This window comes from Vulpes vulpes, chromosome 15 (assembly GCF_048418805.1).
Source record: "Vulpes vulpes isolate BD-2025 chromosome 15, VulVul3, whole genome shotgun sequence".
In the NCBI taxonomy this organism is placed as follows: Eukaryota; Metazoa; Chordata; class Mammalia; order Carnivora; family Canidae; genus Vulpes; species Vulpes vulpes.
The window spans coordinates 28171102-28199092 of NC_132794.1; the positions used below are offsets into that span (position 1 = coordinate 28171102).

General features: G+C 38.5%; 1 protein-coding gene across 3 annotated transcripts in view; it reads right to left on the reverse strand.

The window, feature by feature from the left end:
• Positions 1-23066, reverse strand: part of LOC112917709 (ATP-binding cassette sub-family C member 2-like) — a 91058-nt gene extending 67992 nt beyond the window's left edge. Inside the window, exons 1-4 of one of the 3 annotated variants that reach the window (XM_072740945.1) lie at positions 22883-23066; positions 17960-18021; positions 10264-10411; positions 9388-9530 (exon numbers count right to left, since the gene is read on the reverse strand). In XM_072740945.1, the coding sequence (XP_072597046.1) occupies positions 9388-9530; positions 10264-10411; positions 17960-18021; positions 22883-22954 (425 nt within the window). In that variant the 5' untranslated portion in view covers positions 22955-23066. Of the gene's footprint in view, positions 1-9387; positions 9531-10263; positions 10495-10692; positions 12147-17959; positions 18022-22882 lie in introns of those variants that run through there. The other 2 variants (XM_072740946.1, XM_072740947.1) reach the window with 2 other exon arrangements.
• Between the last annotated feature and the right edge of the window lie 4925 nt (positions 23067-27991).

Sequence of the window (27991 nt, forward strand, 5' to 3'; positions counted from 1 at the left end):
ACTCTTTGCTCTTCTTGCTCAGTTTGGCCTCTTTTCCCCCTTTATTTTTAATTCAAATATTATATAATAAATAGAAGCAACAGTTATTTTCAGAGGCTTTGGAGTACCAGGTTAATTTTTCACCAACCAACTGTTCTGATCTAACTTCATCATACAAGTTGAGACACAAAGACATTTAAAGCTTCTTTTTTAAAATAATCATGCATTTTGTTAAACATAAGGAAACATGACAATTAGAATATAAGTAGTGAATCTCTCAGAATGGCACACAGTATTTTTCAAAGGCCTGAATGATATTTCACTTTTTAAAACTTTTTTAAAAATAGATTTTATTTATTTATTCATGAGAGACACAGAGAGAGAGGCAGAGACATACGCAGAGTGAGAAGCAGGCTCCCTCAAGGGAGCCTGATGTGGGACTCGATTCCAGGACCCTGGAATCATGACCTGAGCCAAAGGCAAATGCTCAACCACTGAGCCACCCAGGCATCCCACCTTTTGTTACTTTTATCCATATCCAGTTTCTGTCTACTCTATTTTCCTTTATTTCCTCTTACATTTGGTGACAGCATGGTCATGATGATTAGGCTTAAGGCTGGGGTACAGCTAAACAATGAGGACGGTTCTAATCATAACTCTTTTGGCTGCTTATTGTCCTTCAATTGTAAACACTGGTTAAAACTCCAAATGCCTCATGTCATTGTTAATAACATTATATAGGTGTTCTCAACCTTTTTTAAACTGTCTGTGTGACTAATAATAGTAAGAATTTAAAAAGACTACCTATACTCTAAATCATGGTGAAAATAACTTGGACATATTCTCTCAGATACTACAGATTAATATATCATTTATTTTGCTGGCTCAATTCTTGGGTTTATTTAGGTAGGTATATTATTAGGCAATAATTAGGTATATTATTGTATAAGGTAAAAAGTCTAATATTAGATGTTTTAGAAATGTACTTTTTTTTTTAAACTTTGAGTTCTGGAGATGCAGAAATGTGCTTTGTCATTGTAAATAGCCATTTTGAATTATCTTAAGGTAATAACCAGAAGGAACCCACATGTAATTAGGTCAGACTAAACTTACATTCTTTTTAAGAACATTGACTTTAAAACTCATTCTTTTTTTTTATTATTAATTTTTATTGGTGTTCAATTTACCAACATACAGAAAAACACCCAGTGCTCATCCCGTCAAGTGTCCACCTCAGTGCCCGTCACCCATTCCCCTCCAACACCCGCCCTCCTCCCCCCTTCCACCACCCCTAGTTCGTTTCCCCGAGTTAGGAGTCTTTATGTTCTGTCTCCCTTCCTGATATTTCCCAACATTTCTTCTCCCTTCCTTTATATTCCCTTTCACTATTATTTATATTCCCCAAATGAATGAGAACATACACTGTTTGTCCTTCTCCGATTGACTTATTTCACTCAGCATAATACCCTCCAGTTCCATCCACGTTGAAGCAAATGGTGGGTATTTGTCGTTTCTAATTGCTGAGTAATATTCCATTGTATACATAAACCACATCTTCTTTATCCATCATCTTTCGATGGACACCGAGGCTCCTTCCACAGTTTGGCTATTGTGGCCATTGCTGATAGAAACATCGGAGTGCAGGTGTCCCGACGTTTCATTGCATCTGAATCTTTGGGGTAAATCCCCAACAGTGCAATTGCTGGGTCGTAGGGCAGGTCTATTTTTAACTCTTTGAGGAACCTCCACACAGTTTTCCAGAGTGGCTGCACCAGTTCACATTCCCACCAACAGTGTAAGAGGGATCCCTTTTCTCCGCATCCTCTCCAACATTTGTTGTTTCCTGCCTTGTTAATTTTCCCCATTCTCACTGGTGTGAGGTGGTATCTCATTGTGGTTTTGACTTGTATTTCCCTGATGGCAAGTGATGCAGAGCATTTCCTCATGTGCATGTTGGCCATGTCCATGTCTTCCTCTGTGAGATTTCTCTTCATGTCTTTTGCCCATTTCATGATTGGATTGTTTGTTTCTTTGGTGTTGAGTTTAATAAGTTCTTTATAGATTTTGGAAACTAGCCCTTTATCTGATATGTCGTTTGCAAATATCTTCTCCCATTCTGTAGGTTGTCTTTTAGTTTTATTGACTGTATCCTTTGCTGTGCAAAAGCTTCTTATCTTGATGAAGTCCCAATAGTTCATTTTTGCTTTTGTTTCTTTTGCCTTTGTGGATGTATCTTGCAAGAAGTTACTGTGGCCGAGTTCAAAAAGGGTGTTGCCTGTGTTCTTTTCTATGATTTTGATGGACTCTTGTCTCACATTTACATCTCTCATCCATTTTGAGTTTATCTTTGTGTATGGTGCAAGAGAGTGGTCCAGTTTCATTCTTCTGCATGTGGATGTCCAATTTTCCCAGCACCATTTATTGAAGAGACTGTCTTTCTTCCAATGGATAGTCTTTCCTCCTTTATCGAATATTAGTTGACCATACATTTCAGGGTCCACTTCTGGGTTCTCTATTCTGTTCCATTGATCTATGTGTCTGTTTTTGTGCCAGTACCACACTGTCTTGATGACCACAGCTTTGTAGTACAACCTGAAATCTGGCATTGTGATGCCCCCAGCTATGGTTTTCTTTTATAAAATTCCCCTGGCTATTCGGGGTCTTTTCTGATTCCACACAAATCTTAAAATAATTTGTTCTAACTCTCTGAAGAACGTCCATGGTATTTTGATAGGGATTGCATTAAACGTGTAAATTGCCCTGGGTAACATTGACATTTTCACAATATTAATTCTGCCAATCCATGAGCATGGAATATTTTTCCATCTCTTTGTGTCTTCCTCAATTTCTTTCAGAAGTGTTCTATAGTTTTTAGGGTATAGATCCTTCACCTCTTTGGTTAGGTTTATTCCTAGGTATCTTATGCTTTTGGGTGCAATTGTAAATGGGATTGACTCCTTAATTTCTCTTTCTTCAGTCTCATTGTTAGTGTATAGAAATGCCATTGATTTCTGGGCATTGATTTTGTATCCTGCCACACTGCTGAATTGCTGTATGAGTTCTAGCAATCTTGGGGTGGAGGCTTTTGGGTTTTCTATGTAGAGTATCATGTCATCGGCGAAGAGGGAGAGTTTGACTTCTTCTTTGCCAATTTGAATGCCTTTAATGTCTTTTTGTTGTCTGATTGCTGAGGCGAGGACTTCCAGAACTATGTTGAACAGCAGTGATGAGAGTGGACATCCCTGTCTTGTTCCTGATCCTAGGGGAAAGGCTCCCAGTGCTTCCCCATTGAGAATGATATTTGCTGTGGGCTTTTCGTAAATGGCTTTTAAGATGTCGAGGAAAGTTCCCTCTATCCCAACACTCTGAAGTGTTTTGATCAGGAATGGCTGCTGTATTTTGTCAAATGCTTTCTCTGCATCTAATGAGAAGATCATATGGTTCTTGGTTTTTCTCTTGCTGATATGATGAATCACATTGATGGTTTTACGAGTGTTGAACCAGCCTTGTGTCCCGGAGATAAATCCTACTTGGTCATGGTGAATAATTTTCTTAATGTGTTGTTGGATCCTATTGGCTAGTGTCTTGTTGAGAATTTTTGCATCCATGTTCATCAGGGATATTGGTCTGTAATTCTCCTTTTTGGTGGGGTCTTTGTCTGGTTTTGGTATTAAGGTGATGCTGGCCTCATAGAACGAATTTGGAAGTACTCCATCTCTTTCTATCTTTCCAAACAGCTTTAGTAGAATAGGTATGATTTCTTCTTTAAACGTTTGATAGAATTCCCCTGGGAAGCCATCTGGCCCTGGACTCTTGTGTCTCGGGAGGTTTTTGATGACTGCTTCAATTTCCTCCCTGGTTATTGGCCTGTTCAGGTTTTCTATTTCTTCCTGCTCCAGTTTTGGTAGTTTGTGGCTTTCCAGGAATGCGTCCATTTCTTCTAGATTGCCTAATTTATTGGCGTACAGCTGTTCATAATATGTTTTTAGAATCGTTTGTATTTCCTTGGTGTTGGTAGTGATCTCTCCTTTCTCATTCATGATTTTATTAATTTGAGTCTTCTCTCTCTTCTTTTTAATAAGGTTGGCTAATGGTTTATCTATCTTATTAATTCTTTCAAAGAACCAACTCCTGGTTCTGTTGATCTGTTCCACAGTTCTTTTGGTCTCGATATCATTTAGTTCTGCTCGAATTTTAATTAACTGTCTTCTTCTGCTAGGGGTGGGGTCTATTTGTTGCTTTTTCTCTAGTTCCTTTATGTGTAAGGTGAGCTTTTGAATTTGAGTTCTTTCCAGTAAAACTCATTCTTTACGCGAGTTTACATTTTTAAAGTTTACATTTTTAAAAAATAAAAATTGTCTAAGTCTTGATCTATTTTATTGGCAGCTTGGACAACTTATGAGTGAAAAAATTAAAAGCAATTGGTGTTTCCCGAATTGCTTTATAAACCAAGTACTTCAAAATATTCACGTTATTAAAATTGTACTTTGGAATCAAATATATCCCAGTGTTTCTAAAATTATTATTACAACCTCTAGTCACTGAAAATTATTTAGAGCAATGTGTATTCTCAATGACACTATTAAATGATGCCACATCCCATCTAGATAAAATAACAGGAAGTTCTGTATTTCTTAGTGGATCTCTATTAGATGCCATCCATTGAGACACCAAATTATTTTTATAAGAAAAACTTACTAAATATCTTCTTGGTCTACCAATTAAATTTCCCTAAAAAGGTGCACTGTTCTTCTTATTGTGAATGTAGCTGCAAACTAAACTTTCTTCCTTTCTCATAAAACCAAACAAAAAAAGATTATCAATAGGTACCATAGTGGCTCTACACATACAAATCAGGAAGTATTAAAATTAATCTGTGATCTAGGCATGATGAAGACCATAAAACCAAATACATCATATCAGATATGAATATTCATTTTCTTGTTTGACTAATATTATAATAAAACTCATAGGTGGACAAAGAATAAGCACAATCAACAAGAAACATATTTCTTCTAATACTAAGTTAATGAAAGTATCATTTTTATATGTTGATTATTACACATACAAGTCATGATAACATGACAATGTATTCTCATCCTCAAGGATAGTACTCTTGAGTAATTTCCCTTATGGAAAGAAAAAAATATACGTCTCAAAATTAGCTTATAAAATTAGCTCCCCCAGGCTCAGTTATGATCATACAAACTCAGAAATATTTTTGTATTTCAAGTTTTTGTTTAAATTCTAGTTAGTTGGGATCCCCGGGTGGCTCGGTGGTTTGGCGCCTGCCTTCGTCCCACAGTGATCCTGGGGTCCCAGGATCGAGTCCCGTGTCGGGGTCCCTGCATGGAGCCTCCTTCTCCCTCTGCCTGTGTCTCTACCTCTCTCTCTCTCTGTTTCTCATGTATGAATGGATAATATGTTTTTTAAAAACTAAATAAATAAATAAATTCCAGTTAGTTAGCATATAGTTAAACCCTTAAAAATCTTTCTGATCATTTAGTCCTTGGTGTAGAAATATTAAGGCTATTCAACTACTCTAGAAGGAGAATCTCTTTAAAAAGTGTGACTTTGGATAAGCCAGTCACAATTCAGTATTCCATTCAGGAGATGTATTTGAGTTCTATGTTCAGTCCTGTACTAGGCAGTAAGGACACAGAAATTGAATAATACAGAATCCTGTGTACCATGAGGAGCTCATAGTCTAGGCAGGGAGAAAAATACAATAACAATTCATTTCAATGTGATATTGATATTACTATTTTGCCAGTATAGTCCAGCTAATGTGTTACAAAAGTATGCCACAAAATTAGAGACCATTCCTTACCCTATAGGCAAGGCAGGGACACTGAATTGCCATGACCTACAGCTATTTTAGGAAACAGTGGCCACAGTGAGATTCTAGAATGAGTTTTTTGAGCAGTAGTCATTGAAAACTAGGAATCAGGACATGACTAAAAATGGCTGGAAATCTCTAGCCTCTCCTCCCACTCAGAAGTTAAACCTAACTACTCTCTCTTCCACTTGAATCTGGGCTTATTTGGGGACTTGTTGACCAAAATAATGTGGCAGATCTGATTTTTGGGGCTGCCAAGCCTAGGTCATAAAAAGACTTGTCTGAGCCTCTTGGCATGTTCACTCTGAAAAAATCCAGCTGCTATGTAGGAAGTTCAACTGCTCTGAGACTTTTGTGCTCAAGCTAACCATTTGGAGAGTCTTGAAGAGAGAGACAGACGGACAGAGATGGATATCTGGCCATCTCCAGCCATCTTAGCCCAGGCATCAGTATGTAAGTGAAGAAGCCATCCTGGACATTCCAGTACCAGCACACATAAAAAAGAACCAAGGTAACCCAGCCAAGAGCCAAAACCAAGGCTCCAAACATATGTCTCTATTTGAGCTTCTACAGCTGTCGACAGCCATTCGAGCTACTCAGCTAAAGCCTCCATCATGGTGGATCAAAGAAAATCCACCACTCTCTGAAGTTCAGATCCACAAATCATGCTTTGTTGCTGTAGCTTAGTGGTTATCAAGTTTTCCTCACAGACATTTATGAATATAATAAAATGATCATTGTTTTATACTACTAAAATTCTATATGTTTAATACTATAGCAATACATCACCAGAAGAGGGCAGGAGAGGAAGATGCTGGTCAATATATTTCTGAGAGAGAGATTTCTGACCATAGATGAGATAACTTTGGGGCAACTCCTTAAAAATAGCTGTTATATACAAAGGTGAGAAGCAGAGGCAGGAGAAGAAGAGGTGTGTTATCTTGTCTGTGGAGAGTTTCGCTTGACTCCAGGTTTATGTAGACAATCAATCACAATCTTTCTAGATTCTTTAGATGGATGTCAGTGATCCCCAAGGCCACTTCCTAGTTAAATGATTCATTTGAAGGACTTATAACAGTCAGCATCTAGTCATACTAGGACTATGATTTATTATGTTGAAAAGATACCCAAAAAATCAGCAAAGAGAAAAGGTACATGGGCTAAAGTCCAGAAGAAAACAGACACAAGCTTCCAAAAGTCCTTTCTCAGTAGTGTCAAATAAAACACATTTAATTACCCCAGCAACTAGCTGTGGCAACATATATGAAATATTGTCTACCAGATAAGCTCATTGGGGATTCAGTATACAAGGCACCCTCTTCCTAACACATGCCCAAATTCCAAACTTCTAGAAGGAAAGTAGGTATTCAGCATGAATCATAGTGATCATTAAGTAGTTTGGACATATTAAACCACTCTTAACAGTTAGGGCACCAGGAACCTTCCTGAAATGCAAGTTCCAGTTGCCAGTCAAAAGTCACTCCTATAAGCTGCCCAAAGGACAACAGTTAATTCACTCCTTCCTGTAAAAGGGCTAATATGTATTTCAAATTTAGCAAGTCCAAAAAGGACACCCCACTTCCTACCCTACTCTTTCCTGAGCTTTTATATCTCAGTAAATGGTGCCTCATTTACCTTGTGACTTCAACAAAAAAAAAACCTCTGAAGGCATCCTTGATTCCTCTCCTCTCTTAACCTATATTCAATCCACCATTATGTTATGCTGACTCTACCTTTATTTTTTTTTAAGATTTTATTTATTTGTTTGACAGAGAACACAAGCAGGGGGAGCAGCAAGCAGGGAGGGAGGAAGAAGCAGGCTACCCCTTGAGCAGGGAGCCCAATGTGGGCCTTGATCCTAGGACCCTGGGATCATGACCTGAGCCAAAGGCAGATGCTTAACCAGTTGAATCACCCAGGCATCCATTAAAATATACCAGAATCTGACCACTTGTTATTACCTTCATTGCTACAACTTAGTTGAAACCACATTGACTTTTACTTGGATTATCTCAGTCTTCCAACTGGTAATACTTCTACTTTTGCTTCTCTTTACATTATTTTCCACAAAGTATCAGAGTGATCCCTATAAAACTTAAGTCTAATCATACCAATTCCTGCTCAAAAATCTTCCAAAGTTTTCCCTTCTAACAGAATAAAAGCCAGTATCCCCATCATATTCTAGGAGGCCCTTTAAAATCTTTTTCATGCCCAGACCTTTCTAACTTCAATCTCACTTTTTGCTCTATTCTCACTTACCTCCTGTGGGTCCTCAAAGACAACAAGCATGCACCTGCCTTGTGGTTTTTGCCCTTCTTGTTCTTTCTATTTGCAATAGATATGGCCTTGGCTTCCTCCCTAACTTCCTTTAGGGCTTTTTTCGAATGTCACCTATCACCAAAGTCTTTCCTAACCTCCTTAAATAAAATAGCACTTTAACCTCCCCAGAGTGGAATTTCTTACCCCCTTCACTTACTGTATTTTTTTCCTTAACACTGATTATTTCTTAATATCATTTATGTTTATTCATTTGTTTAATATTTATCTCATCCCTCTGAATGTCTTTGGAGCTGGGACTTTTGATCTTTGTCTATCTGCAGGGTCTATCAAGAATAGTGGTATGTAGTAGGTGCTCAATAAATATTAGATAAATACATGCCTGGATATTATCAAGGGTTCAGGTAACTAAGGATTAATTATGTTTTCATGAATTAAATAGTTCTTAAAATCTCCAACAACTTGGAAATGTATTCAATACAAAAATATTATCATAGATTAATTAAAAAAGAAAAAAAATTGTGTTTCCTTCACATAACAGTTAGAGGTAGGACAATGCTTTCTTGAAAAAGGTGCCAGAGTCAAGGTTCCAATCTCATTATCTGGCTTATTGGTATTAAAGAATATCAAGGAAATTCCTCAAACATTGTGTCTCTATGTATATGTGCGTACATATATAGACATATACATTTATATTTATTTATACTGATATATTACTACCCTGGCTGATAAAGTTCAACTCCCAAAAGGTCACAGCTAAGAAAAATAGTAAGAGTATGTATCATTTCATTTTCTAAATATACATTCAAGAAGACTTCCTAGCTTTTTTTAATTTTTTTTTAAAGAAGTTAATGAAGTTCGATTTGCCAACATACAGCATAACACCCAGTGCTCGTCCCTCCAAGTGCCCCCCTTCAGTGCCCAACACTTAGTCACCCCATCCCTGGCCCACCTCCCCTTCCACAACTTCCTAGCTTTTAATCATAGCTCTGGCATTTTCTAGCTATGTTAACTTAGGCAAATTGCTTAAACCTGTTTTCACATTGTGATAATGAGTGTAATATTTCTTATCTCATAGGATTGTTGTGAAAATTAAATAAGATAATTAAAGATTTTAGAGCACTGTTTAGTACACAGTTGACTTCAGTAAATATTGAATATATTATTCATATTTGTATTATAGCAAAGTTAGCAAGGTGTCCATATCCTAAATAAAATTTGCAATGAGAACTTTCCCTTCTTTTTTTATCCTTTATCTGTGGAGAAATTAAAAAAATTAGACTACGACTTACTTCATTATGAGTGGGCTACTAAAGGACAAAATATCAGCAAACACTTTGAATAAAGCAACTTGAATTAGGACAAACTTAAAGGTGTTCCACAATGCATAGACCAGAGATGGCTTCCTGGTATGTGCCTCTTTACAAAAGGGTGCCTGTATAATGAAAGAAAATAAGAAACAATGAGAAAATTGGACAGAGCTAATACAAGTAAAAAAATGAAATATATATATAAACTGACTATAAAATTAGTAATGTACTCCAAAGATAATAAGGTAATAAGAGGGATGAATTCAGCTGAACTTGAAAATATGACCTATATCATTGGTAAGCTATATCTCCAGACCACGTGGTATTATTTACACCATCTGGTCTAAATGGGCAAGAGAAATAGTCATTTTATTACTTTTGTGAATGTTGAAACTGTTCCATTAATTAATTAATATAAATACAGTTTTATTTTCAAATCATATTTTCTTTTTGGGAATTCTAAAGATATATACGTGTATGTATATGATACTAAACAGATATGAAGTCCCCACCCTGCCCTATAAACTTTGGTCTTGGTCACCATATTACTAACTTGGACAAACAGATAAGAGGCCATGGGATATAGAAACCATCTTTGCCACAATAGTCGAGCAAAAGATACTGGTGAAAAGCCAAAGATAACATATCAACACATTGTTCCTGATACTAAAAGAGGGCTAGCTGAATAATTTGATGACAGAAATTAGTTGCAATAACAACCAACTGTACTTATGAACATAGCTTGTCTTTTCACATATTTTAGGGACTTTCTAAATTAATAATACTCTGTCATGTTTGGAAGAAGCTTTTTCTAGTTTTAGGTAGTAATTAGGTAGTTAGAATTTAAGAATTAATTACCTTTATTTTTTGCCTTTCTTGATTCCTTAAAACTTCCTTCCTCCATTGTTTTTCAAAGATGGGACACACGATATAGGAAGAATCACTTTCGTTTAGTTCAAAAAGGTCCTCTCTTTCCAAAGGTTTCTTATAGCCTAAAACAATTACTCTAAAAATGAAAGAGTTAGGTAAACAATTAAGCAAAACCAATAACAAAGTTAAAAATAATTTTCCATGCATTTTTCTTATTCTCTGATTTGTAAGTTATTTTTTATTTATTTTTTTTTAATTTTTTATTTATTTATGATAGTCACAGAGAGAGAGAGAGAGGCAGAGACACAGGCGGAGGGAGAAGCAGGCTCCATGCACCGGGAGCCCGACGTGGGATTCGATCCCGGGTCTCCAGGATCACGCCCTGGGCCAAAGGCAAGCGCCAAACCGCTGCGCCACCCAGGGATCCCTGTAAGTTATTTTTTAAATCAGTATACAATGACTAGATGGTATTTTGAAAAGTCATACAACATATTGGGTAGTTCAATAATATGCAATTATCATCTGTAGATTTTAGAAGTATTTGGACATCCAATTATTTAGTGAAACACTAATTTCTTTTTTTTTTTTTAAACACTAATTTCATTTACTCATCTCATATTGGAAGCACCTATTAGTTTACCTCTCTTATTGAAATTTAAATAGCCAACTTTCACAGTAAGGTATTCACTCCAAAACCCCAAAATAGCTGCTTTTTTAGTCTTTTATCAGAGAAGAAATGGATCCAACCTCTGCATTTGCAACCTCTCCTATTCCACTGGGACATGTATACCCTTTGCCACTTTAACTTTCGCCTTGGCCATATGACCTTTGACCAATAGAATATGAGCCAGTGTGACAGTGCCGTTTCTTAAGATGCTGTAAGAAGTATGACAAATTACTGCTCATCTCAGTACTTCCACTCTCCCCCCTTCCATAAACTTACCCCAAGGTAAGCTGAGAGTAATTATGCAAGAACTATGAGCAATTATGCACAAACAACTGGTCTAAATCAGGATTGTCCCAGGCAAACTATGTATGGTGCATGATCTCGTTACACCCCAAATGTTGTTGTGGCAGACAATAAATTATACTTACCTTACAGCTATCCTTCTGCCCCATCATCTTCTTACCATGAGGAATCTGATACTTACTCAGTTGAAAATTTCTTGAACTCGGGGTAAGTCCTCTCCCCAGCCACAGAGTCATAAATTATGATTGGTCTAAAGTAGTCCCGGTAATCTCAGTACCTTTTGCTTGGCATTAATAATTTAACTCAATTATGGTTAAGGACATCTGAACAAAAGTCTGCTGAGGAGAACCTTCTTTTTCAAAAGCAGGCACAAAACTTCAAGAGGAGAAAATATTTTGCCTCCTTTTTCCTTCTCCTTCTTCCTTTCTGATTGTACTAGAGGCATAGTGCTCCGACACAGAGGAGCCATCTTTGCCACCATGGGTGAAAAGCCAATTAATAAGGACGGGAAGTGGAAAGACAGAAAAACTCTGGGCCCTTTATAACATAGGTCACCAGCTTATTCCCAGCATTCTGCCCAATAACAAGAAAATAAATACCTCTTTGTTTCAGCTATTATTACTCGGCTATTCTGTTGCCTGATACATTCCTTGTTGTTGGTTTTGTTTTTTTTTTTTTTCAAATTTTTGTTTAAATTCTAGTTAGTTAACATACAGTGTAAAATTCGTTCAGAAGTATAATTTAGTGACCCATCACTTACATATAAGACCCAGTGCTCATCATAACAAGTGACCTCCTTAACACCCACCACCCAGTTAGCCCATCCCTCACCCACCTCCCTCCACCAACCCTCAATTTCTTCTCTGTGATTAGGAGCCTCTTTGGTTTGCTTCTCTCTCTCTCTTTTTCCCTTCCCTATATTCACGTGTTTGTTTCTTAAATTCCACATGAGTGAAATCATGTGATACGGTATTTATCATCCTCTGACTGACTTATTTTACTTAGCGAGGCAGTGGAGAAAGGGGAACCCTCTTACACTTGGTGGTGGGAATGCAGACGGGTGCAACCACTCTGGAAGACGGGTGGAGGTTCCTCAAAAAGTTAAAAATAGGGCCCAGCAATTGCACTACTAGGTATTTACCCAAAGGCTACAAAAGTCAAACTTGTTCCTAAGTGATGTCGTTCAGATATGCTTGGTCTATGAGCTTGGTGACATGACTTGTTCAGTAAGAAATTAAACCCACATTTAAACCCTGGCCTTCTGACTCAATAGTTTCTGTTCTCTCCATTATAAAGTACATTATCAGTCCAAGATACCATAACAAAGTATTGCATGACTCCAAATTGGGACTACTTTCATTGTCATTATTACTGAACAATCTCTATTGATTGACCCTGAGATGGATTTAAACTCTATGGCAACCAGAGTCTCCACTGGATTCAATTTCACTTTTATTAGACTTACATAACATATTACAATTCATATTTAACAAAAAGGTTTAAATGTACTAAGAAAGGACCTTCAGTAATCATGTTTCTGTTGGCTCAAATACCCTGGAAGTTTTCCTGCAGTGCACTTTCAAAAACATATTAAGCACTAAATTATTTTTATGTCATACTAAGTCTTTCTATTCCATTCCACAAAATAAATATTCATTTTCAAAATAAGATTGCATTGATTTTCAAAAAAGCATTTTTAATAACATTCACTGCCTCAGCATTTTGAGTTAGAACTGTGCAAAACTCAGCGGTTTTGGTTCACGGGGATAAGTGACCCTCGACTTTCATGCTGAGTCTCCAAATAATGTAGCATCTAGAAGTGACAATTAAATTGAATTGATTGTGATGCATGTACATGGCTCAGCCTTTTAACTACTGTGGCTCCCTTTGTCCATGTGTGTGTTCCTCTTTTGCTCTGCTGCAAATTTAAATACTCTCATCGTCCTGGCTGGTCTTTCCATCACAAATAAGCATCCAGAAAAAGAGAAAAGAGCGCTTCTTTAAGTCAAATGAAGAGGCTTTGGGGGAAGAAACCAGGACCTTCCAGTAAGGGGAATGTAGCATGCACCAGGTCCCATAAACTTGTGGACTTGATTCCTAAGGATGCATCTTGGTCTTTTGGACTGATATTTCTTTTCAAGGTCATTCGGTTAAATTAATTTGATCGTTACAACTCTCTAAAGCAGGCAGAGCAGTATTAATTTCTCATTTTTACAGGCTGTTAAATACCAGGCATCCCAGAGACTGGTCAGTTTTTTAAATGTGATATAAACCACTGCTAACTTAACCAAAGGCAGACAATGCCATTAAGTATAATATTCTACTCTGTTTTTTGGGTTTTTTAAAGATTTTATTTATTTATTTATTCATGAGAGACACATAGAGAGAGGCAGAGATACAGGCAGAGGCAGAGGCAGGACCCCTGCAGGGAGCCCATTCCAGGATCACAAACTGAGCCAAAGGCAGGCATTCAACCACTGAGCCACCCAGGTGACCCTCTACTCTGTTTAAGATGGTGTTATCTTAAAGAGAATTTTGAGTATATTTGACAATAACAAGTGTGAATAAATATCTCATCCAACTGATGTTAAGAGCAGCAAACCAGTAGCAATTCACTAGGAAGATGAGATGAAATGTAAATACTGTAGGTAAGTAATATTGGAAAACTTGGAAAGTATAGATATATAGTTGCATTACCAATTTCATTCCTGTTAATCACTTTTTAAAACATTTCTGGAAAAGGGTGATTGCCTTATGGGAAAAGACAAAAAGTCAGTCTGTCCAAAAATTGTAATATAGGACAAAGTCAGGTAATTTATGTTTTATTAATATGTGAGGAAAAGGGAGGACAGACTAAATAGTGTACCCCTGGTTAAAATAAGTGATTCAACTGTGACCTATAAAAATTTTACCTAGATTTTTCCACGTACGTCAAGGGGATTATTCAATGACAATGATTATTATACACTGATGACAGATTATATTTGCTGATAAAGGCTCCATAATTATTTGATCATCAAAACTATCTAGACAGCTACTGCCTTAGGAATTAAGGCTCATAAGCATGTAATTCCCTAATTATTTGTATCATCTGAGCACATTTTAATTGAATTATTCATATAATTGTGGGAGCTTGGGATCCCTGAGTGGCGCAGCGGTTTGGCGCCTGCCTTTGGCCCAGGGCGCAATCCTGGAGACCCAGGATCGAATCCCACATTGGGCTCCCAGGTGCCCGGAGCCTGCTTCTCCCTCTGCCTGTGTCTCTGCCTCTCTCTCTCTCTCTCTGTGTGTGTGTGACTATCATAAATAAATAAAAATTAAAAAAAAAAATTGTGGGAGCTTAACTTTGGCCTAGGAAATAATTTCTGACTTTATTCTGTAATTCAAAGAACAGTTCTGAGAACACAATTAGCCATTGTCTTCAAAGAGACATTCTCTTAAACAATAGTTATATTTTAGCTGCAATTGTTTAATTACTAGATAAGAAATCAAATTAGATTCATGCCAATGACAGTTCCAGATAGCAGCATACTATAAAAATATTTCCTATCTAGTTCTGAGATCTTAAATTTAAACAGAAGATAAATGTGATATTCAATAATTATAACTTATTAGTTTGATTGACCTAAGATATGGACTTCAAGATATTGAGTTGTTATATTTTAAAATTTGCTATGCGGGATCCCTGGGTGGCGGCAGGGGTTTGGCGCCTGCCTTTGGCCCAGGGCGCGATCCTGGAGACCCGGGATCGAATCCCACGTCAGGCTCCCGGTGCATGGAACCTGCTTCTCCCTCTGCCTGTGTCTCTGCCTCTCTCTCTCTCTCTCTGTGACTATCATAAATAAATAAAAAGTAAAAAAAAAAAGACTAAAAAAAAATAAAATAAAATTTGCTATGCCTTATCTTGCTTATTAAATTTAATTTCAGTTTCATATTTTAGGCCTCCTAAATTGGTGTTTGCAATATTTAAAATAAACATATATAGTGTTTCTAGTTTGATAAAGTTTTAAAAGTACATTTGCTTAAAATTAATTTTACTTGAATTATTTAAATTCTATGATATCCTGTGACTTAAAAATGACAGTTTGAAATTTTTAAAGCTGGAATAGACATCACTCTTACTCTCAACACATGAATGAAATGTAACTGAGGGCTGGAAAATATATTTATACACATACAAGTTTGAAAAATCAAAATCACTGAGTATAAATAGCCCACATTTACATAATTCCTATTTAACCATTCTTTTTCCTGGTGTATAACTTAATGTAGCATATTGATGTAAAATTTTTGGCAGCCTCTTTCAGTGTTTCCTAGGTTTGTGTTAACTTATAAGTCTTATAATTCAACCCAATTATTTGCTCACCAAGTTTATCAGTTTTCTACTTAAACTGCTTTCTTAAAAATCACCAATGAACTTTCCATTGCCAAATTCAATGAAGAATACTCAGTTCTTTCTTTAATTTATCCCTTTTCAGTATTTGGCACTATTGGCAGTTTCCTTAGCTTTCAAACACACTCTTTTCTCTTTGGTTTGTCTCTTACATTCTGAATGCCTTTCCTTAGCTTCTTTGGTAGATTACCCCTCCTCTCACCATTTAAATACTGAGGATTCTCAATGTTCCATTTGTTCATCCTGTTCAATAGGCTCTCTCTTTCTGGATGATCTCATTCAGACTCATGGCATCAACTACTGACATACAGTCAATTACTTCCAAATCTATATCCATAGATCAAAAGCCTATATATCCAACACCTATTCGATATTTTTTTATGGGGATGAGTCAAACATCTCAAATTGAAGTTTCTCCAAACTGAACACACAGGTCTTCACCACACCTGAACCTGACAGTTATCTCAGCCAGAAACTGATTAATATTTTTCCCAGTTCTTCAAATTCCTTATCTAATTAACTCAATCTGTTCATTAGCTTTTGAATCTCTTCCTTCTTCATCTTCTTTATCATTCCCCTAGTTCAGGCCATAACCATAAATTTACCAGCATAATTGAAGAACTGTCTAACTACTCCCTCTGTCTCCATTCTCACCTAGTACATACCATATCCATACAATTCTAAAGGTGATTTTCCTAAGTGCAAACATAAACCACATTACACTCTGCTTGATCTCTTGTCAGTCACATCAACACATTGCAGTGGGGAGGGGTCAGTTCACTCTCTGGTTTGCATACAGTATTTGCTCAACTTGGAATGCCTCTTGGCTTACTCTTACACATTGTTAAATGTTGGGTTAAAGCATTAATTACTTGTAAAACATTCTCTGTGTGAATGTGGTTAGATGTCATTCCTCAAAACAGTGTTTCTCTATCATGCTTATATCATCTTTTGCCTTTTTGGATAATTTATAGTATACTTTTTAATCTTTCTATATCTATGAATTCCTAGAAGATAGGAAGTAGGACATTTATCTCTGCATTTTTAAAGGTTAGCATAATGCAGGACATCCAGCACACAACCAACCTTTTCTTGTTCTTTTTAAGCATTCATCTACTCTTGAGAGCATGTTTATAGATCATATTGGGCAATTTTGTCTCTACTAACTATAGAACAAGGGGCATAAAGATAATAAATTCAGTTCATGTATCATAACCTTTCTGCTATGAGTGGAAAGAAATACATTTCTAAAGAAAGCTTCTAAATTTATAAAACTGGAAAAAATTCTTCTCTTTTAATATGATTTAATCTTGTGTTAAAGCTCTCATCATACATTATACATGAATTATTCTCATTATATGCCTTACAAAAATGACTGTGTTTTAACAGTAGTATATATATGTGTGTTTCTAGGAACATTCCTAGTAAAAAGTAGACTATCAAAGTTAAAAGAAAAGCATGAAACATATAAAAAAAACTGACTTCCAACACCAAGTTGGTGTGCCCCTCCTTGGGCCTCAATGGACGAGTTAATTCCTCTCCTTAAGCTTCAATTTTCTTTTTTTTTTTTAATTTTTTAATTTTTATTTATTTATGATAGTCACACAGAGAGAAAGAGAGAGGCAGAGACATAGGCAGAGGGAGAAGCAGGCTCCATGCACCAGGAGCCTGACGTGGGATTTGATCCCGGGTCTCCAGGATCGTGCCCTGGGCCAAAGGCAGGCGCTAAACCACTGTGCCACCCAGGGTTCCCCAATTTTCAACTTTCTTAAATGTATATGCCTATCTCATAAGACTTGGGGAAAAATACGTACATATTTACTGGATGTTAAAAGAAATTCAAAGTTCTGGGGTGCCTGGGTGGCTCAGTCAGTAAAGAATCCGACTCTTGGTTTTGGCTCAGAGTCATCAGATAGAGCCTCCCCAGGATCCCCAGTCAGCAGAGTAGGCTTGATATTTTCCACCTATTCCTCTCCCTCTACCCCTCCCGCTACTCATGCGAGTGCACATGCTCTCTCTTTCTCTATCTCTTGCTCAAATAAATAGAATCTTTAAAAAAAATCAAATTTCTCTCCTTCCATAGTACTAACAGGGTTAGAAATCCTATAAAGGGACAGACAGAAGTATTAGCAATCTTATCTGTGGAATTACTTATTATGTTATTATCTGTGATTTCTCTGTAATAAAATAATATAACAAAAAAGTCTTTACATAGTCATTTTATAAAAATATTCATTCTTAGATTAGAGGAATAACATTTAGGTATCATTTTCCTTGTACTATTCCTCAAGGTGGTATGCTACAGATTAGTAAATTCCTACCTGCTAAACCAGGAATATGTCATCCTACTGAAGAATGAAGCATTTTTCTCTGGATTGCATTTCTAAAAAGAAAAACATAACAAGTAGTATATGAAGAATATGCTTTTATTTTATATTTGAAATATCTTTGTTAACGTTGGAAAAGTAAATATGAAACAATTTCATCTACTAATAGTTGTGGCTATGTTGATATCATAATCCTTAAGGAATAAAATTAAGATATTAGAATAGTGGTTGGACTAGAGGCATTTTAGGATTTCTCGCAACAGTTATCATTATGACTCTGTTTACATAGCAAAAAACCATATAGGAAAGAAAAATCATTTCTGAAATATTACTTCTCATTCTCTCTCTCTCTCTCTCTCTATATATATATATACACACACACCCCTGAACTTCTATAACTGTGTTTATATATATGTATATGCATATGTATACATAAATAACTTAGCATTTATACATAAATTAAATTTAAAGCATTTTAATCACTAAATTAAAGATATTTTTGTCCTTTTTTCTGAAAAATATAAAAATAAGAGAATATAATAGGCATTGTAAAATATAAAACTGATCACCACAATAAAGTTCATTATTAGAAACTGTCCTGTATTTAACAATTTTAACACTGATCCTCTCTAATCCAGGCCTGATTTCATACACAACAGGTATGTAAGTGTTTACTACTATATTTTTAAAAATTCTTATCCTTAAAGGAATGAGTGCAACAAAATTCCACCCTTTCCAGAAAAATGTCGTGAGTATAGAGGAGAAAACATTATTCATTCCAAATCTGTTCTCTGAGTCACAGCAAATGATATACTATAAATCATTTACTCAATTGCTATCTATCCTTATATTATCTTTGCAAAAAGTAAATGCAATGATAAATGTAAAACAGTCATCACACTGTAGCCCAAAACAACCACTTACATACACATGTGATCTATAATATCACTATCACTATTATTGCCAAATATATTATTTGGAAAATAAGTGCACATATTGTGGAAAATGTTCTGAAAATTCTTGATTTAACCCACAAGTCACATTCTATTTCACGGGGAGTTGCCAACTTGATAATTTACCACCAAAGAAAAGATCTTATTCACATCCAAAATACATCTTGTTTTTGTGGCCAACTCAAATAGCTAAAAATTCTTAGCAGCTTTTTCCCATCAAGAGGTAAACTCTATTCTCCACGCCTTAAATCTGGGCTGGCATCATTTCTTGTTGTGATCATAAGAATGCCATGAGAGTGACACTAAGAGAACTCCAATTCTGAGCCTCAAGAGGCTTTCTGTGCTAAAAACCCTGAATGCACCATGTGCCTGATCCCAAACTAGCTGCTAGAGGATGAGAGATCTTATAGAAGAGAACTGAGGTGCTCATCTGACAGTCTGTCGTCCTACCTTGGGAAGTGTCAAACATTTGAGTAAATTAATCCTATACTATCCTGTCACTAGATAACTTTCTGGTTGGCCAAAGTGCCTAAAAGAGTTCAGCAAAAATCAGCCAACCTGACCCAAATCAGGTCATGATCCAACTGATCCAGACAATCATGAGCTAAGTAAAAAAAAAAAAAAAAAAAAAAAAAAAAGGTGGTTGTTTTCAGCACCTACATCTAGCAAACCTATTACTGAAGGTTATTTTAGACCAAAAACTCAGGATTGATTTAACCTTCCCCCTTGGCTCGTTTTCCATGTGAAAGCATCTCATATGAGGCCCTTTGAGTCCTCTGGTAATTAGCCTCCTTAGATGTAGGCCAGGCTGAATTTATCACAGTAAATTCCAAATATAGTTACCTCCTGGAAAACATTACAGTAGACAGGTAAATGTCTGGTGAAGGTAATATGCCTTATCAAGCAACAAGTATGTATAAATGACTTTTCAATGAATACTGAATTCATAGCATGGGTCTCCCTGAGTTCATTACTGATATATTGTTACAATGTAACATCTATGTAGAAAATCAGGACATGACATTCTAAAAAGTAACTTTCAGTGTTCTAGTTTACTCTCCTCTTCTCCATTAAATATTCTCAGTCCTTTTAACTTACTTATTCTCACTCAGGTAGCACTTCTAGTCTGCAGACCTAACTGACCCCAAATGTTTCCCATTTCTCTTGTCGCCCCAAGCCTTCGTTTCCTAAGCTATTTTCTTATCTATTGTACTTAACTACTATTGCATGTATAACAGGCATTCCATAAACATACCTTAACATTGCTGATTTAAGGGCAATTTTCATTTGAATGGTGGTCTTGTTATTTCTGTATTATGATGGAGGAGCAGGAAATATTTAGACCATGAGACCACAGCATAGCCAGGGTCCAGGACTAGTGTGAAGTGTGCTACTTTCAATCTTTCTTGGGTTCAACCTTGAGATGTAGTCCCACAGGATATGGTTTGGGGGACTGCTACACAGTATCTCATAACCCGTAACTTCAGGAGCTTCCTTTGTGGGTACTGGAGGAGGGTTCTGGGATTGGTGGAGGCAGTTAAGAGAAAGTGGAAGGACAGCCTCACGAGAAGGGAAAACATCCAGAGACCAAACAATTTATGTTTCTTGGGTTACTTGGATGGCTCAGTCAGTTAAGCAGCTGCCTTTGGCTCAGGTCATGATCACAGGGTCCCGGAATCAAGTCCCACATCCAACTCCTTGTTTGGCAGAGCCTGTTTTCCCCCTTCTTCCTCTGCCTACCCCTGCTCCTCCTGCTTGTGTGTTCTTTCTATCTCTCTATGTCAAATGAATAAATAAAATCTTTTTTAAAAAGTATGTTTCTTAATCACTTATGTGCCAGATTATATATACAAACTATATTATCTCATTAAATACATGTCTTTGTGGGGCAACTGGGTGGCTTAGTCAGTCAAGGATCAGTCTTCAGCTCAGATCATGATCTCTGGGTTCTGGAATTGAGCACCCCCTTGGGCACCCTGCCTAGCAAGGAGCCTGCTTCTCCTTCTGCTTCTCCTGCTCATGCTGGCTCACTCTCTCTCTCTCACAAATAAATTTTAAAAATTAAAAAAAAAAAAAACATATATATAATCTCATGTCTTTGTGGTGAAACCATTTTTGTCAGCCTCATTTACAGTAGATGAAACTAAGGCCCAGAGTTTAAGAAACTCAAGAAGTTTAAGAGACTGGATCTAATCCAGTTAGTCCATTCTGTCTTCCAGTCAAACCCACACTCTCAATTCTACCTGTCACAGGCTGCTTGCTGCCACTTAGAGATAACTTTCCTCCTGCCGGCATCCTTCTACTTCACTTCTGGCTAATTCTCTCTTGTACTTCAATCCTATTTAAGATTTATTGCCTTTGGTAATTCCTTTTTTTTCCCATCCCAGCCTTTAAGGCTTATATTCCTGTTCTGGGTTACCATAGCAATCTCAACATATTCCTTAGGGAGGATTTAAGGGGCTCTTCAGAACTGTCTTCACTGAATTTACCCTCATTCTTTCCTGACTATTGAATCATTTCCTGAGAGGTGCTTCTCTCTTGCTTAACTTAGTCTGGAAGACAGAAAACTATATTTGATTTATCTTTATATTTTCAGTTTTAGCCCAGGGCCTAGCTCATAATAAACATGTTCTGGAGGAATGAATGAATGAATGGCCACTACTCACAGTAAGAAAATAATTTTAAGCATTCTATTTCTAGGTCACCATAAAGGCCCTAGAAACTATGAGAAAGTCACTTTCTTAGCTGATAAGTAGGTGAGATTAATGTCTGAGATCTATTATGTCAAAATACAAAGCCTCAGCAATGAAATGTGATCATATAAGGTTTTCAATCTACTTTGAAGCCATCAATTTTTTTTTTAATTTGGCATCGTAGAAGTAACAACAACAACAACAAAAAATGCAAGTACAAGTAGTGTTTTCTAAATGAATTCCTGGCCCATAAAGCTACCCAGGTTGAATAACAGTCAAAGACATAAATGTCGTTGGAATCCTGCAAGAAGAACTGAGTGCAATTCTGAGTCAATTATTTGAGTTTTACCATTTCCCACCCTACAAGTTTGTGATTCACTGCTTTTGCCACCTCTGTAGTTGCACCAACGATCTTAAACCTGTTCCCCTGCTTAAGCCTGCCATTAAAGTAAAAATGAAAAGAAAAGAAAGTAAAAAACAAACAAACAAAAAAACTAAAAACAAAAACAAATTAAAAAGAAAAAAAACAGTGTATTATCCTGGTGGAGCTCTTTCGCATTTTCAAGGGATTTATTCAGCCTCTATATTTTACAGACTTCATATAATTCGCTTTGCTTTTAAAAGCATCTATAGTTCCGTTTTCTGTGCAATCAGAAGAATGCTGTCATATTGATCTGACACTTGGAATCACTCAGGGTTAGAAGAAGATCCCCTGAATCCGAATTTTGTTTTTCCTTTTGAGAATCACGGAACTGCTTCTCTTAGGGGCTCCTCGTGAGGCTTTGTCTTGTGCGGTGGAGAACGGTAAACCCGGTGGAGCTTGTGCGGAGCCTGTCCCGGGGCGGGGGGCGCGGGTCCCGGCGCGGCGCAGCGAGGCCAGGGAAGGATGCGCAGCCCCCGCACCCCGCCCCCGCACCCCCGCCCCCGCCCCCCGCCCCCGCACCTCCACCCCCGCCCCCGCCTGTCCTCCTTCAGCGACGCCAGCTCCATCCGTTCCTGTCTCAGGGCGTGCTTCCGAGTCGGGCAGTCACTCGTCCCTTCAAGAAAGTCGCGTCCTTCCCTGGGCAGCAGCCACGCGGCCTGAGACCCCGGTGTCCAGAGGCCGCGTCTCCGCGAGGCCCGAGGGCATCTCGCCCCCGCGCGTCCGCCTCTGGGCGTGAGTACGACGACCGCGGGGCCCGGGCTCCGGCCGAGCCGGGTGGGCGTCCGAGCAGGCGGCGCCCCTGCCCCCGCCCCCGCCCCGCCCCGCCCCCAGGACCGAGGGGCGTTACCTGCGCCTCACGCCCCCCGGGGACCCGCTCGTAGTCGCCGCGGGCGCCCCACCTCCGCGGGCTGGAGGGCATGGTCCGCGGGCGCCGGGCTCGGGCACGTCCCTCCGGAGGCGCTGGCCTCTCTGCCGCCGGCGTCCAGACCGCGGGCGAGGCGCACCCAGCCAGGCCGCGTGGGCTGCCGCCCTGCCCCGAGCTGGGCCCGCCCTAACCGGGAGCGCGCCCCGGGGGAGGAGGGGGGAGGGGAGGAGGGGGAGGAAGAGGTAAGGAAGGAGAGGAGGGGGTGAGAAAGAGGAGGGGGAGGAGGGAGAGGTGAGGAGGGGGAGGAAGGAGAGGAGGAGGGGGGAGGAAGAGGAGGGGGAAGAGGGAGAGGTGAGGAAGGGGAGGACGAGGTGAGAAAGAGGAGGGGGAGGAGGGAGAGGTGAGGAGGGGGAGGAAGAGGTAAGGAAGGAGAGGAGGGGGTGAAAAAGAGGAGGGGGAGGAGGGAGAGGTGAGGAGGGGGAGGAGGGGGAGGAGAAGAAGAGGGGAGGAGGAGTGGGGAGCGGCCACACGAGCAGAGAGGCGAGACCTTCTGCAGAGTCCGCTGATCTCTGCCTCTGGGGTAGTTTGCGCTCCCCTCAGTAGTTCTCCACTCTCCAATTTGCAGGATTGCTCTGTTAAAAAAAAAGGAAAGAAAGGAAAGGAAGAAAAGTCTGTTTCTTCAGGATAGCAGCCCAAAGCTCATTTCTCCCTGGGATGACATGTTAGTAAACAGAATATTACAGCTGTCCCGAGCGGGAAAACTGCTAAGGACAACAGGTGTCAGTAGGACTTTAGGGAGCGAATTGTATTGCAATGACTTTAAAATTAGAAACAAAGGAAATCCCTTAACTCTAGAAAACCGTAACTGTGTCTAGAATCTAAATTTTACTCTTCAAATTAATTATAAAGCAACATAATAAATGAAAAAAACTTCATTGTAACTAGAATTCGCAAAGGGCTAAACCAGACACAGGGCATTTAAAGGGAATGTGAGGGATCCCTGGGTGGTGCAGCGGTTTGGCGCCTGCCTTTGGCCCAGGGCGCGATCCTGGAGACCCGGGATCGAATCCCACGTCGGGCTCCCGGTGCATGGAGCCTGCTTCTCCCTCTGCCTGTGTCTCTGCCTCTCTCTCTCTCTCTCTGTGTGACTATCATAAAAAATAAATAAAATAAAATGGAGAAAAAAAAATAAAGGGAATGTGAATAGGGAGGATGGCTTTTAGAGCTGTGGTAGCTAGTGCCAAGCCATGAGCCTTACGTAAACAAGTCCTGAAAGCGTGCAATACTTTGAGGAAGATCTGCTGATCCCTGAGATGTGTCATTGGTCTGAGGAAATATTTTGTTTCAATTTACTTAGAACTGGAAGCAGCAGAAGAGGGAGTGGGGTTTTTTGCTTTTTATTTTTTTATTTTTTAAAGTAGGCTCTCCCCGAACATGGGGCTTGAACTTCCTGCCCCTGAGATCAGGAATGGCATGCTCCACCACCTGAGCCTCCCGGCCAGAAGGAGAAGTCATTTTAGAAATTCTAAATAATGGGGGATCCCTGGGTGGCTCAGCGGTTTGGCGCCTGCCTTTGGCCGGGTTGCGATCCATGGAGTCCCATGTCGGGCTCCCTGCATGGAGCCTGCTTCTCCCTATTGCCTGTGTCTCTGCCTCTCTCTCTTCTCTGTGTCTATCATAAATAAGTAAATAAATCTTCACAAAAAAAAAAAAAAAAGAAATTCTAAATAATGGAATAAAGATAAGGCAATGTGATAATTTTACAAGGGTGGGTAATAATGTTTCAGGACTAAGGAAGATTCTCTCTGCTTCTTGAATTTAATGTTAGAGGTGCATAGAAAGAATTGAGATTAAGGATTGAAGAAAGCCTGTTTCCTGGAGAAAAATGCCCAAAGAATCATCTGGGAGAAGTTTGGGCTTGCCCATAGAATGGCTCATAGGATGTGAGGGACCAGACAACTTCTGCATAAAGATTAGACTAAATGATTCATTGTAGGATTAAAGTTCCAGGGGATGTTTAGGACACAGTTTATTTGGCTTTCTTCTGCTCTTGAAACCATGTTTGTCTGGCTTCTATGCAAAAAGGAAGTTGTAGATTTTATTTTAAAACAAGTGTGTCTGTAGGGGCACTTGGGTGGTTCAGTGGCTCAGCGTCTGCCTTCCGCTCAGGGCGTGATCTCGGTCCTGGGATCGAGTTCCACATCAGGGTCCCCTCAGGGAGCCTGCTTCTCCCTCTGCCTCTGTCTCTGACTCTCTGTGTGTCTCTCATGAATAAACAAATAAAATCTTTACCAGGAAAAAAAAAAAAAGTGTGTCTGTGAAGAATTGAGGTCACAGCTCAGGACTTAGAAACTTTGTCTCACTTCTTCCAGAACTTTACACAAACTCCAGTGCAATATGGGGATATTTCATATTCAGCAGCTTCTGCCTGAGGGGCTCCTTCTCCATCTGTACTTTTGCAATGCTCACGGTGTGGATGCCGTGTGGAAAATACAAGATCTTCTTGTCAAGTCCGTCCTTGCTTTTCAGATCCAAGGAAAGAAGGAACTTTGAACCTGTGCCATAGAGGAGGAAGTCAGGAAGAAAAGGCCTAAAAATAGCTCGGGCTTTAAATCCAACATTTATTTTCCTTCCTCTTCTTGGAGTCAGCCCCGCTAGAAAAGGCTGGTGTTCTAGCAAGTGAAAAGAGACAGATTTCTACTCATACTCAGCTCAGTATAGATAACACAATTCACTAGTTAGTGGGAGGAGACAGAGATCCCCAAGGTAATTTAATTTAGTAAAGGCTAGAGAAGAAGGCAATAGGTGTGTTGGGGGAACTGGAATGATGAAGTCTCCACTCAAAGGAATTGGGGGGAAAATCTCTGGGAGTCCCACAGAACTACATTTTAAGTTTCTCTATTTTGAAGGTAAGACTGTGCTAATGAGATGGAAGGCGTGAGGGTTTTTAAGAAAAGAATAACCATTTTTCATTCCTTCAATGAAAAAAAGTGTAATATTCAGATTTGCCTAGGTGACAGAAGGTATAAAATAAAATGACCTTGACATAAACAAAACATTGTTGCAAAGTTTACATTCTATGACTGAATTCTCACACTAGCTGAACTGTGAAATAAATATGTCTTTCTCAGCAAAAAGAAAATCATGGGATGTGGAATAAAAGGCCCTGTAGATCTCGTAATGGGTGGAGCATGTTTTGTCACAGTATCCATTTTTTTTTTAGGTTTGTTTAGAGGATTCTTGTCCTTCCAGGGATTCTGTTCTACTTTACAAGTTCTGCAGGCACTCAGCTCATCCTTTCTTGTTGAGAGCTTCAGACATCAGGGTCAGAATCTCCAAGGCTGATTAGATTAAGACCAAAAGGCAGAGCTGCCTGTCTCCCATAGTTGAGCAAGGGGTTGTCACCATGACACAGAGGGGAGAAGTGTTTTGGCAACTGTAGGTTAGGCTTTTATGGGGGGGTGGGAGTAGATGTGATTTCCATTGCTCTTGTTAACCTTGGTATTAAAAGTTGAATTAACAGTACTATTCAGGATGCCTGGGTAGCTCAGCGGTTGGGCACCTGCCTTCTACCCAGGGCATGATCCTGGAGTCCTAGGATCAAATCCCACATCGGGCTCCCTGCAAGGAGTCTGCTTCTCTCTGCCTGTGTCTCTGCCTCTGTCTCCCTGTGTCTCTCATGAATTAAAAAAATAAGATCTTTAAAAAAAAAATGTACTATTCAGGTCATGATGATATACTGATACTATACAATGATGATACTACCATCATTTTGCGAGGCACCATTTTTTTAATTTTCTTTTTATTTTCACACTACTTTGATTTCCAATCCACTTATTATCTTCCATAAGTTATTTATCTGGAATGACACAAAAGTATGCAAATGGCATTTTTCTATGAAGTCATTACAATTCCTTCCTTCCTTCCTTCCTTCCTTCCTTCCTTCCTTCCTTCTTCCTTCCTTCCTTATTTTTTGACTTATTTGTAGAGCATCTACCCATGTGAGGCCATGTACTCACCTATTGTTCCTGACTTCTCCGTGGTGTTTTGTTCTAGGAAAATACCACAATTTACAGAAACTTGAATGTGATTAAGCCCATAGAATCTGATGTAAGACTTCAGGTTGAAGTCCAGCTCCACCATTTAACAGGAAGTCATTTAACATCTCAGGGCTCACTTTCCTATCTAGAAAATGCAAGTAGTAGCAATGCCTTCCTCTTGGATTTCAGATTTCAATCATCTAGTAAGTAAAGCACTTAGAACAGCCAGAGCACATGGTATATATTGAATAAATTATTATGATGATTATTACTTACCTAGTCACCTAGTGAACAGTATGTAGGCTAAGTCCAACTCCTTGCTCCCATGGTCAGTACTATGAGGAATATCTCTCTAAGGAATAGCGTATGGATTTCTCTTAAATCAAGAGATTTAACTCAAATGTTTTGGAGTCAGGAAACCTTTACATATTCAAAATTATTGAGTACTTAACTAACGTTTGTTTATATGAAGTATCTCTATGGATACTCACTATATTAGAAATTAAAATGAGACTTTAACAGTTTTCATTTATTATTTAAAAAAATAATAAACCCATTGTGTGTTTTCATTAGTGATAGATTATTTATGGAAAACAGCTATATTTAAAGAACAACACTTTTTTTCTGGGAATACTGGCATTATTTTAGATTTTAATGTCTGATTTGGTAAAAGGTGGTGGGACCCCCATACCTGCTTCTGCATCCAATTTCTTATAATAAATGCTTTTGATTGAAGTACATGAAGAAAATCTAGCTTCACACACATATGTAGTTGAAAGAGGTGGATTAATTTGTTGCTTTTCAGGTAGTTCTGGGTATTTTCCTTTAATATAACAGCAAAACTCTGCTAGTTTCTTAAAAGTTAGTTGCAGTGTAGAACCTGAAACACTATCAGTAAACCTTTTGTGCTACATTAAAATTCATTGATCTATCTTGCATTTTGAATGAGTCTTTTATAACTGTATGATTTTATAACATGATGTATCAGTTATTTGGAATATATTGATTCCCTGAGTTATGAGTATCTTCCAAATGTTGACACAAATCTTTA